General features: G+C 45.7%; 5 protein-coding genes across 5 annotated transcripts; 4 read left to right on the forward strand and 1 right to left on the reverse strand.

The window, feature by feature from the left end:
- Window positions 1-605: 605 nt before the first annotated feature.
- Window positions 606-2,369, forward strand: FSST1_002880 (Zn(II)2Cys6 transcription factor domain-containing protein; the record flags this gene model as incomplete). Its single annotated transcript, XM_083228910.1, has 4 exons — window positions 606-665; window positions 724-1,239; window positions 1,302-1,466; window positions 1,524-2,369. The coding sequence occupies 4 exons, from the start codon at window positions 606-608 to the stop codon at window positions 2,367-2,369; spliced, it is 1,587 nt and encodes a 528-aa protein (XP_083086310.1).
- Window positions 2,370-3,007: 638 nt separating this feature from the next.
- On the forward strand, window positions 3,008-4,968 carry FSST1_002881 (DUF3176 domain-containing protein; the record flags this gene model as incomplete). The annotated part of the gene is made up of 4 exons (XM_083223777.1): window positions 3,008-3,444; window positions 3,505-3,680; window positions 3,735-4,584; window positions 4,635-4,968. 4 exons carry the CDS (start codon window positions 3,008-3,010, stop codon window positions 4,966-4,968), a joined length of 1,797 nt encoding a protein of 598 aa, XP_083086311.1.
- Window positions 4,969-5,141: 173 nt separating this feature from the next.
- FSST1_002882 (HET domain-containing protein) lies at window positions 5,142-7,136 on the reverse strand (the record flags this gene model as incomplete). Its single annotated transcript, XM_083223778.1, has 2 exons — window positions 5,142-6,646; window positions 6,722-7,136. 2 exons carry the CDS (start codon window positions 7,134-7,136, stop codon window positions 5,142-5,144), a joined length of 1,920 nt encoding a protein of 639 aa, XP_083086312.1.
- A 770-nt stretch (window positions 7,137-7,906) lies between these two features.
- Window positions 7,907-8,821, forward strand: FSST1_002883 (PAN domain-containing protein; the record flags this gene model as incomplete). Its single annotated transcript, XM_083228911.1, has 1 exon — window positions 7,907-8,821. The coding sequence occupies one exon, from the start codon at window positions 7,907-7,909 to the stop codon at window positions 8,819-8,821; it is 915 nt and encodes a 304-aa protein (XP_083086313.1).
- Window positions 8,822-9,241: 420 nt separating this feature from the next.
- FSST1_002884 (kinase-like domain-containing protein) lies at window positions 9,242-10,718 on the forward strand (the record flags this gene model as incomplete). Its single annotated transcript, XM_083228912.1, has 5 exons — window positions 9,242-9,489; window positions 9,548-9,882; window positions 9,939-10,240; window positions 10,308-10,473; window positions 10,534-10,718. The coding sequence occupies 5 exons, from the start codon at window positions 9,242-9,244 to the stop codon at window positions 10,716-10,718; spliced, it is 1,236 nt and encodes a 411-aa protein (XP_083086314.1).
- Window positions 10,719-11,807: the final 1,089 nt, after the last annotated feature.

Here is an 11,807-nt window from a genome sequence, read left to right on the forward strand (position 1 = left end):
TTGGAGACTTGTTCTCTTGTGAAAGCTGGTATTTGGGAAGGAACAAGATCGTTGTTGAAGTTCTGAGTATTGTATGAGTACACATATATATATACGATCACAGCCTTGGTCTTGAATTTACTTCTATGTTGCAGTTCTACGCAAATTCATTGTCAGCCCCATCTGACGTCAAGTTACTAATTAAAATTGCATCAAAAAGAACAATTTCTTCACTGCCAACGTCCATAGTGTAAGATGCGAGGTTGTATTGTTACAATATTCAGGTAGTCACTTTATTACTATAAAGAGAATTAAGGTGCGCGAGTGTCAGATGCGCAGGATAGTACTTTGACAGAAATGTGGAGCGTCGTGAAGATCATCTCCAGTGCAGGGATCATAAACTTGAAAACACATCAGTGTAAGCGCCAAGCCGGGGCTGAATATGAAGTAAGCTGTCATCACCCAATCGACAGATATTGCCCTAAATGTGGGTTCATGCGATTTTAACCTAAAAGGCCTACAAAGTGCGCGCAACAGTCATGTCCATTTGACTGTCTTGACTTCCAGTGTTGCCTTGTGACGTTGACCGGACGTCTACATACTACACGCTACCTCCCTTGTCTATCATGGTCGGCGTCCCAGCGAAAGTGGGAGGCTGTTCGACTTGTCGCAGAAGGAAGAAGGGAGTGAGTTAACCACTTACCATCTACTGTTGTGCAAATGTTAATCACATTGTCCCCCTAGTGCGATAAGAAGAAGCCTTTTTGTCAGCGGTGTATCTCAGCGGGCTACGTCTGCGAAGGCTACGATCAGCCTCACATCTGGATTAATACCACGAGCAAGAAGCTAGCCACCTATACCAAGGCTCATAATCCCATTCGGGCACCAGCCGAGTCAGGCAGTATTACCTTGTGCGACTCATTGGTCAGAAGTGCGAGGGACACCAAATACATCGGCCTCTTTCTCTCGGCGTACCTTCCTAATGGCCGTATGCTCTCATCTACCACGTCTCAACTATCCCCTGTTGGCTGGGTTAGATACCATGAGTATCTGAGTGGATCTGAGAAATCCCTGCAGCTCATCACTTTGGCGCATGGCCTTGCTGCATTAGCGGAGCGAGACGATAATCAACAGCTACGGACAAAAGCATTTGAAGCATATCGTGCGGGCCTTGGGGAAACTGCTATGGCAATTCGTGATCCTAAGAGAGCTACAAGCAACGGCTTGATCGCCGCAGTACGGTTCTACCGGTTCTATGAGGTACTTCTTGCCCCCCTCACCTCATACTTGCTAGTGTATCAGTTGGTGACTTACTTAACAAGATTCGATATGGAGCAAAGGGAGTAGTTGCATCAGGGCCAAAGCAGCAGATTGACAGCTACAAGGCCCATAGTGATGGCGAAATGGCAATTTTCCAAGCCAAAGGGCCTTGTGGATACTGGGAAGGTCCGGCACGGCATCTGCTGGCGGATAGCAGGGTCGTCTCGGTATGTACAGGCTGCCGGAATATTTATCCGGCTCAATGTTTACTAACCTTTGAACAGTACATCCACTGTGTGACTGAGCGAAAACGTTCATTCTTCAGTGAAGAAGACTGGATGCTTCTACCGTGGAAGAATCGCAAGAAATCGCCTCTTGATTTACTGACTGATGTACTAGTCCAGATCCCTGGACTTCTTCAAGATTTGGACTTGCTTAGGGACCTCGATCCGAATAAGGTAGAATCCTATGAAGCTACTGAAAAGCTTGTACGTCAATGTTTACAACTCGAGCGGATCTTGGTGAAATGGAAAGACATTATGCCTGATGCGTTTCATCTACTTGACAGCACGGTAGTGGGGCGACGAGAGCTCCCATCATTACAGACTGATGAGGATATCGCTGTGTTACAACCGAGCTACTTATACTGGAGTTGCTGCATCATTCTTTACACCACGATGTATTTTTCACGACAACATGTAGACATGCCAGAAGTTTTGGCACGTGAGGCGCAAGTTCCGTTTGCACATCAAGGGGAAAGGCAATTCGAACATCCACGAAACCCTACATTGTACGCACACAAGATTCTATACGCCATACCTCTTTGTCACCAATCGCAGTGCGGAAGCTATGCAGTCCTAGCCTCTACCTTTCCCTTGGGGATTGCAATACGATATCTCACGGCGTCGCCGTACTTCCCTCACGAAGGGGAAGATCAACCGGTGATCCTCGAGTCTTCCTTCATGGAGAGATTCATGGCACAGCCATACATGGCGTCATACCCGTCAATATTTCTGGCGAACTTGAGTCATGTGGAGGCTACTGATTCCAAGGCAGATAGTATTTTGGGATGGGATGGGATTGTGCGTCAAGCGAGGAAATGGTGGTTTGGAACGAGAGATATCGACTAGAATAATGTTTATATCTTAGACAGGAAGTAATCTAAATTGATGATTTGAACCCTTCAGTGATACCATTTTCCGATGCTATTGAATCAAGGCGGGTAGGTAATCTGCCTACTGTTACTGCCAAGACAAAACATGCAGTAAGAATTCAACAGGGTAGAAAGGAGGGGTTAGTGAACATGGTCCGGTTTCCTAGTCAAAGACCAACGTTGGCAGGATACAGTAAGCAGCCCTACGTTTAGCGGCACCATTGGACAAGGGTCGCGCACCTTGGAACCAAATCCGGTATGGTGTTGCGCTACAGATGATTTGCTTTTTGCATTGAAAGATATCCCTGTTTTGGGTTACGGGTTCAGACATGTCTAATCTTGATAACCTATTCGCTACCAATCAAGGATCAATCGGTGAGTATTGCGACAGTATTGGTTTCCAGGTTTCCATATAAACTCCGCCGATGTGGCTTGTCATACATAGTAGTGGTTTTTCCAAGAGCATTTCCCAGGCGAAGCTAAGTTTGGCTGTGACTGTGTTGCAGCTCGTCCTTAAATTGTTGGTACATCAAAACAAGTACATGACCTCCCATCTTATAACATTCAGCGACTACGAGTCTTCTTCGGCCTATGACTGTGGATTAAAGCATGAATATGACATCCACCGACAAGACTCACATCGCCAAAACGAAACGACAACAGTACACCTATATTCCGTCGGAAAAACCTACAATGGCAGGTAATGAAGTATTGATGAAGACGGCACGGCGTCATGTGAGACCATGGCTCGCGGAGTTCATCTGGTGCGCTCTTGCACTCTCATTCTTCGCAGCCCTGGTTGCTGTGTTATTCCACTTCGATAATCATCCGCTTCCAGAATGGCCATTAGGACTCACGGTGAATACCCTGATCGCACTCCTCTCGACTGTTTGTCGTGCTATGGTTATTGTTCCGATAGAGGAGGGACTGTCGCAGCTAAAGTGGAACTGGTTTGCAACAGGGAGACGGCCGTTGAAACATTTGCATGATTTTGATCAAGCGAGTAGAGGTCCGTGGGGCGCTATGTGCCTGGTACCAAAAACCAGAGGAGGGTATGTTGGACAACGTATTGGATAAGGATGAGGTTGTGGTTACTTATTCTGTTATCGCAGGTTTATTTATTTCAGTTCTGTTGCAGCTCTTGTTTGGGCGACGGGAATTGCTACATCGTTTGTTACACAATCGACAATAACCTATCGGCCTGAGAATATTCTCGTTCCAAATGGAACTGCTTCCGTACAAGTTTCTCGATCCTTCCCCCAGTCCTTGTTAGACTCTGGTCTCGAAAGTATGTACCGTCCCAAACCATCAAAAGAGCAATGCTAATGATGATGATGGTCAGATCAGGATGTGTTTGAGGGTGTCACACGAGGTGCATATCAAGCAGCTTTCTATACTGTCAACCAAACACTTCCTCATATTGAACCCACCTGTTCTACAATGCAATGCGAATGGCCACCGGTCTTATCTCTTGGTCTTTGCGCTAGCATAAAGAATGTCACTGAATATCTTAACGTATCTGGGCCTACGGAAGGCGTAGACGGGGTGAGATTATACAATGCCTCATTGCCTAACGGCTTGGGGTTTTTGAATTTTACAGACAAGATTCACGTTATGACGAATATCTCATCCCCCGTTCGCCAGCAACCCGAAGATGACGATAGCATTCCGAAACGAAGGATGTTATCGGACTGGGATACTGATGTTAAAGAAGCAACAGTTGCACATTTCTTTATCATCCACAGCAATGCCAGTCCCAACATGAAGACGCGATTTCGAGCCATGGAGCTGATATGGCATTTTTGCGTTCAGAATTATACCGTCCAAGTCAAGGATGGTATAGATAGCACGACGATATCAGAATCTTTTGTCAACATCAGCTCTTCCAACTCTACCTCGAACGACAACAGTACATGGAACTCCTTTATTCTCTCAGATGATAAAGGACAGGGATCTTTCAACGTTACCACCTCATCAATCCATGCCCTGATCGATAAAGACTTCCGATATGCTTTCTCTGGCTCTTGGTCTTCTGACCTAAATAATCGTTTCTCCTTGGGACTAGCGTATCAGTTTGGATATAATCTCATGAGCGGCGTTAACCCTACAACACCCGATGAGGAATTTGACAATCTTACTTGGAAAAACCTACAGACTTATGTTAATAACATCGCTGAAGGAATGACAGGATTGTAAGTCTTCGGATCGCATCATATCTGCTAATTGACTAACGCGATGGCAGCATCAGATCCGCTGATACTCAGAGCTCTGTGAGAGGGGATAGTTTCAATCGAGAGACCTATATGTTTGTACGTTGGCAGTGGTTGACATTACTAGCTGCTCAAGTTGGTTTCACTGTCGCTTTTGTCGTTGCCATCGTAATCCACACTGCCAGGATAGGCGTCGATGTCGTCAAGAGCTCTAATGCTGCTGAGCTCTTTGCCCTTCAGGAGAACAGATCTCAGGAAACACGGATGGCTGAGAAGTCGCAGTCGTGGGGGATTAGAACCAAGGTTGGAAAGGCCTCTGAAGGGATATTGATCAATAGTGGAGGAGGATGGAAGCTCCAGGTTTGAGGTAATATATTAGATTATATTCTTTCTCATAGAACATTCTTCTTACTGTCATTGCCTGCAAGTCTCATTTTCCTTACCACACAACTACTAGTTTTAACTCAAGGTAGATTAAGATAATAAGTATTTATTTGCTTTATACAAATAAGGGTCATAACTTGTAACCCGAAACCCAGCTATATAATTTCTACTGCTCTTTCTTCCCTTGTGCCAATCTCTTGGCAAGCAATACAACAGCCACGAGAGTGTTTATAAATATCTTCAGTATATATCCCGATTCTCACGAACTGATCTAGCTTTCCGGTCGACTGAAGCGCTAAGCCAACACTTCTGGTCAGCATCCTCGTCAAGCCATGTCGAATGCCCAACTCCAGCAGAAAGACTTCCATGGGTGTTTTATGACGGTCTACATGTAGTCGCGGGCAACCGTCGTCACGGTACGTCCAATCTGGGAGGGGTGGCAACATGCGTTCAGTGTGGTGGCGCGAGATGATTCCCCTGAGACGAAGTTTACCGCTTTTCACGGCGCCGAAAACGAAATGGGGATCTGCGAGATCAACATCTATACTAATTAAGGAAGCTTTGGGTTCGAACTTGACTCCTCGCCCATAACTGATCATCTCTGGGATTGAAGTCCAGGACCAAGAAGGGCCTTGTAGTTTTGGTAAGTTATCGGGTTTAGGATCTTTTCTGCTGGGGAACCACAGTAATTCCTCCAAAATGTTTGTTTTCCACAGGCCGGCTACATAGTCCGACGTTGTGAAATTGGTTGTATTAGTGGCAAATGTCTCGGCCACTGCGGCAATGGCAATAGGTCTATCTTCCAAGTTACTCAAATCGCGGTGACAGTACTCCTGGACTAGCTCTACCCAAGTACCTTCATTGTAAGCAACTAAGTAGTCGGCAGAACTAGAAAGAAAATGAAGTTCATCTTGGGAGATGTTATAGTCCCGGGACTGATAATGCCATTGCATGGTGTGTTTTGTAAAACTCAACATTCGTGATGAAAGCAATTGCTCCTGGAATGTCCACGCTCTACTATCAATCGGCTCTGGTTCCAGCGCATCGTCGATGTCCTGGCGTGGTAAAACTAACTGGGCCATATCGTAGATCCCATTGATGCATACAGGAATGCCGATTGCTGGTTCGTACTGTTGACGATCTTGAAGAAATCCCTCGTCGGCTGATGATGCGCAAGAGGCAGCAATAGTAAGGACCGCACCACTAAAGATACCAGCCATCTTTCGGAGTTCTCGGTCTTTATCGGACTCTCTCTTTTGAACGTCATTGTTCTTCTCCTCCTGAATGATACAAAGGGAATCAATCCAAAGATATTGGATCTCCATCTGTCGACAAACATAAACGGCATCGCGGAGAGTAAGCGGGAGATCTTCTAACAAAATCTGACGATAACGGTCATGTAGATTAAGATATGTTGTTTGGGAATGTTGTGGACCGCCCCAGCAGTACGACAAGGCCGCCCAGACTGGATCTTTCATGAACTTTGTGTTGACCAGTCTTGTCCTGCCCAAAGTGACATCAAGTAAACGCGATGGAGCTAACCCGGTCTTCTTGCATTTCTCATGCTCACCCAAACATGTGGTCAGCAATTCTCGAGCACGAGAAAATGTCTTGTCAGATCTGATACAAGGATGAATCGGTACTCCAGCCATTCCTAGATCTGGAACCAAAGACATTAAATCTTGGACGAAAACGATCAGTCAGTATACTCTGAAGGAATATAACATTACAATACCTTTCGGATGCCTAATGTCGAGTCTTATATTCGCAAATGATATATCATAACGGTTTGGGTCAAGGTTGACGATAAAATAGCGCAATAGCAAAGTTGTGATTTTGTCGCCTTGTCCTTGACGACTGGGCCTCTGCGTCTCGAATAAGGGGCATTTAGACTGGGCCTCAGCGATGATGTCTTGAGAGAACTGAAATCTACAAAACCTCATCGCGCTAGAGAGGGATCCGTCCAGCGTTCTCGATTCAAGCTCATTGACATCCCGGCTTCCGGGATCATCGGCTTCCGGGATCATCGGCTTCCCCACTCGACAGGGCCAGAGAGGTGAGGTCAATAAGAACTGCTCGGCAGTAACAGCAAGAATGAAGACCGTAGCTGCGAGCTTTTTCAATAAGCTGGGCAGGATAGCTGGATCCATTTTCGGCGATAGATTGTTCATGTTCTGTGACATTCGTTTGAACTAACATATAATAATTGAGGTTTAACTGACTATGGAGGATCTCTCTCAGCTTGTACGCGGCTGTAAGCCACAGGCATCAATGCATATGCAAGGATACCCAGAGGGGCCGCCAGTAAGCCATCCAAAAAGGCAAACAATTGGAGAGTCAGAATAGATAATGTTCAAGAACATGCAGACATCGTGGTATATTTCTGCAGCCTATTCACCTTATAGTTAACTCTTTATCTGTAACACTGAAAGCGATGATACAAGGGGTGTTTCCTAGTCGCATCTGTCGTAGTCACCTCTGATCTAGTATGCTTATATTAATCCTAAAAATGTGCCATCCGGCTTACACCCTATCTATGTCTTTCAGCGCAAATTATAATCCGATAGTTGGTCATCGATCAGCGATGCGTTATTTACAAACTTGGGTTCTAATTTATAAAAAGAAAACAATACTGGGTAGGGAGGTTAAAAGAGAGTCTAGACTATGTCACTAATATAGAACTATTGGATACTCCGGGGTTAGCTAACCTTTCTCTACCTAGTCGCTATAGGGATCTTCAAAAGCTAATCGTCGTAGCTTCATACCAACGCTAAAGGAAATTAGGAGAACCAGGAGGCAAAAGAAGAAAATAATACAAATACGAGCATCTTCAGTTCTCGCAGTTCTCGTCTTTCTACATTTCGATTCTGTTTCTTACTGCACTGAAGCTTGTTTCGAATTTCATCTGCTCACAACAATCATGGTCGCTATTCGCTCTTTTCTCATACTCCCGGCCGCTGTTGGTGTTGCATTAGCAGGACCGTGCAAACCTCAAAGCTCCATCGCCACCACTCTCTCCGAGGCCAGCAGCTTTACTTCATTGTCCACAGCGCCAACAACCGAAACATCTACTATCTTTCTTAGCGATTCTACAGTTGAACAGACCGCCAAATCTACGACTGTCCTGAGTGAGACTGCTGCTACTACAGTAACTGGAGAGTCTACCACAACGCCTGGCAAGACTATCGAAACTATCAAGACTACGACAGAACCTGGCGTGACTACCGGTACCGACACTGCTGAGGCTACCGACACTGCTGAGGCTACTACTGAGACTGTTGCTACCACAGCGCCTGGCGAGACTATCGAGACAACTGCAGAAGCTAGCGAGACTACCGACACCATTGAGACTGCTACCACTACAGTAGCTGGCGAGACTACTGAGACTATTGCTACTACAGCAGCTGAGACCATCGAGACTACCACCGCAGCCGCAGATATTACCACAGATATCACTTCCGACGCCATTTCGACTGACACGGCCGAATTCACTCCTACGACTCTTGCGACATCATTGGCCATAAGTTCAGAAGCCACAACATCTGAATCAGAAACTACAACGACTGCTGCTGCAGACCCCATCGCCACATGTCCCTCCGATACCACTCAATGTATAAGAACAATGGAGATTAAATGTGGCATTCTCCTTGGCGGGCTTAGTCAGGCTATAACCGTCGACAGTCTAGACGATTGTGTCCAGGCCTGCGCCAACGATAGGAATTGCTCTGTATTCACTTACAGCGAGAGAACCAATCTTTGCTTCAGGGACTCTAGTAGCAACTTTGATCAATACGACTTTGACGGATACACTTCTGGAATCAAGGGAACTTGCTAGGCGTTATAAATGAGAGACCCGTGGAAGTAGATGATTTCTTTCGATAGACTTTGGCGTTAGGCATAAACGAAAACGAAGATGCTGTGTTCTTTTATATACTACTTATGCCAATAGAACAAATGTGTTAATAATATAACCCTTTCCCATCGTTTCATAATGAAACAAAATTCCGATTCATCAAACGGGCCATTGTGTATTAGATGGCGGCAAATTAGTTCGCATGAGCAACCACCTACCTACAAAATTCCGCTATTTGCTATTTCTATCGTGGAACTATGTTTCTTCTTTGTCCTCCAAATTATACCTTGACGCGCGGGGTAATTCTTAGTCATGATGAGGGAGAAAGTACAATGCTAACTACCTCCCAGATTTTTATCTGGATCTTCTCACTGGATTTCATCTTAGCCCTCATCATCGACCATGTCATGTTTCTCCCGGGCATGGTCCCGGTTAGGTGGCTGGGCACCTCTGCGGTCGCGCATATTTTCTAACCAAAACTTTTTTCGGATCCCTGCCAGCAATAAAGTCGAAGAAGAGACATTGCCAGACTATCTCCCAGCACGATATTACCCTGTGCATATCGGTGAAGCCTTTGTCAATCGGTACCAAGTGGTAGGAAAGCTTGGTTTTGGTGCTAGCTCGACAGTCTGGCTGGCAAACGAACTAAGGTAGTTCCTATTCAGCAATCACACAATCTATCGTTCCCGAACTTACCCGAGAATGCAGACAACGATGCCACGTCGCTCTCAAGGTCTTTATCCGTTCCCAAGCACTTGGCGAACGTGTCGAGAATGAGATTTCTATGTACAAGCGCATGGAGCAGCGCGCTTCCAAGCATCCAGGTCGCAGCGCTGTCAGAACCCTCTTGGACTCTTTCCGAGTTGACGGGCCGGATGGGAACCATTTGGTCCTCGCGCATCCACCCCTTTGGCAAAGTGTAGAGGGCGCCATCCGTCGCAGTTCACCTAAGAGGCTCCCGCCTTCTGGTGCTCGCTACGTCCTGAAAGACATGTTCCTCGCGTTGGAGTACCTACACGATGAGTGCCAAATCATTCACACCGGTGAGCGTGGACCCATTGTCCTCCCGTAGCAGCTGTAAGCTAATCACGTCTGGCAGACATCAAGGCGGACAACATCATGTTCGGTATCACGGACCCCTCCGTCTTCGTTGACTTCGAGGAGGAGGAAATGCGTGATCCCTGTCCACGCAAGGAGTTGGAAGGGAGAACCATTTACACTTCCCGTGCAATGAAATCCACTGGCATGATTGGTCCACCAGTGTTATGTGACTTTGGCTCTGCTGTATTTGGAGATAGTCAGAACGTGGAGTGCGTGCAGCCAAACGTCTACCGGGCCCCCGAAGTGACATTAGAAGCTTCATGGGATTACAAGATTGATATTTGGAATGTTGGATGTATGGTACGTACTTCACTTGGCATACTCATATTTCTATCGTTGCGAAGCATGGCTAACAAAGAAATGAAAGGTCTGGGACATCTTCGAGGGAAAACAGCTCTTTCACGGCATTGACCCAGAACATCATGAGTACCGAAGGAGGGCTCACCTCGCCGAAATCATCGCACTGCTCGGGCCTCCCCCAAAGGAGTTCCTTGCGCGCGGTGAGCTGGCTAGTAAATTTTTCTCGGGAGAAGGTATAGTATTGTAATTTCGAAGCTTCGTTTTATGTCTATCTAACACAGTTACTCTACTAGGTGAATTCACAGTTGGGATCGATTTACCAGAGCCAACGTCACTGGAGAAGATGGAGACCCTTCTTGACGGGGATGAAAAGAAACGATTTCTAGAGTTCATGCAGAAGATGCTCCAATGGGCTCCAGAACGACGAAGTACATCTGAAGAGCTTTTCCAGGATGCTTGGCTTCAGCAGAAGTCGTGAAATCCGGGCTACTTAGGACACTGGTATGACAAAGTAATTTAGACATTGGTTGAAGATGCATTATAAAATTTCCATGTAGTGTGTCCAAGACAGAGACACCTACTTGAGACGAGAAATATTTCCTATTAGTTTCTGATCCTTCTATCGCCAATTTTTTAAATAGTAATAAAGTATTCAGTATGGATATTTCTCAATTTCCCTAATATTTTAATGTCGCAATACTTTGAATCTGTAGTTGAACGGATGGCATTATTGCCGAAGTAGTTGATAGGGAAAGATAGCACGTGTGATATCACATGATCGTTTTCCCCTTGCTTGATTGGTCGGCTCGGATAATCCACTACCCGGATGGGATCTGCTGAGTCAGTAGCGTTCAGTAGCAAGATTTGATTTACTCAATACAATGCAGAATACATCGTCCTCTTTCAACAGTCCTTCAACTTAGATGTTTAACAATTTGTTGAGACATCGCCTTCCCACACAACAAATGGGATGCTACTATATCTAAGTATACCACGATGTAGTTGTCATCACCTACTCCCTCTTCTGGGGAAAAGGTCGCTCTGTAAACAACAGCCAGATCATAAAATTCATGGATCTTAGCTACAGGGTAAATATCGAAGTCGGTTAGATTTCGAAAATGACGTCAAATCAGAAACCGGGCTTAATCGGAGCTAGTCTTAACAAGGCAAGGATCTCACCAGTTAGAATTCTGGTACTTGATGGGGTTGTCCTTAAAGTTCTAGCTTAATTCGTGCAGCTTCGTGAGAAAATAAGGCTCTAAGAGAGCAACTTTCTCACATAATACAAATCACTGCTAAGCATCCTACTTTTACTTCCTTTAACACAAAGAAAAGACCACTGTTGTATCAACCATTGAATAAAAAATACGAAACCTCCTTGTCAGTCAATTTGCCCAGGCTCTGAGAATCTTGGTACCATAGGTACATTGCATCTGCCGTCTCGGGTATCCCGCTCGTGACGAGTCGCCGATGCATCTCGTATCACACCGAGTCCTGCGAGTTACAGTGTGAAGGCATTGATCTGACCAAGTATATTCTTGGCATTGCAAACTGACATTCCGTGACG

The sequence above is a fragment of the Fusarium sambucinum genome, chromosome I (genome assembly GCF_050947815.1).
Source record: "Fusarium sambucinum isolate potato_lamoka chromosome I, whole genome shotgun sequence".
Lineage (NCBI taxonomy): Eukaryota > Fungi > Ascomycota > Sordariomycetes > Hypocreales > Nectriaceae > Fusarium > Fusarium sambucinum.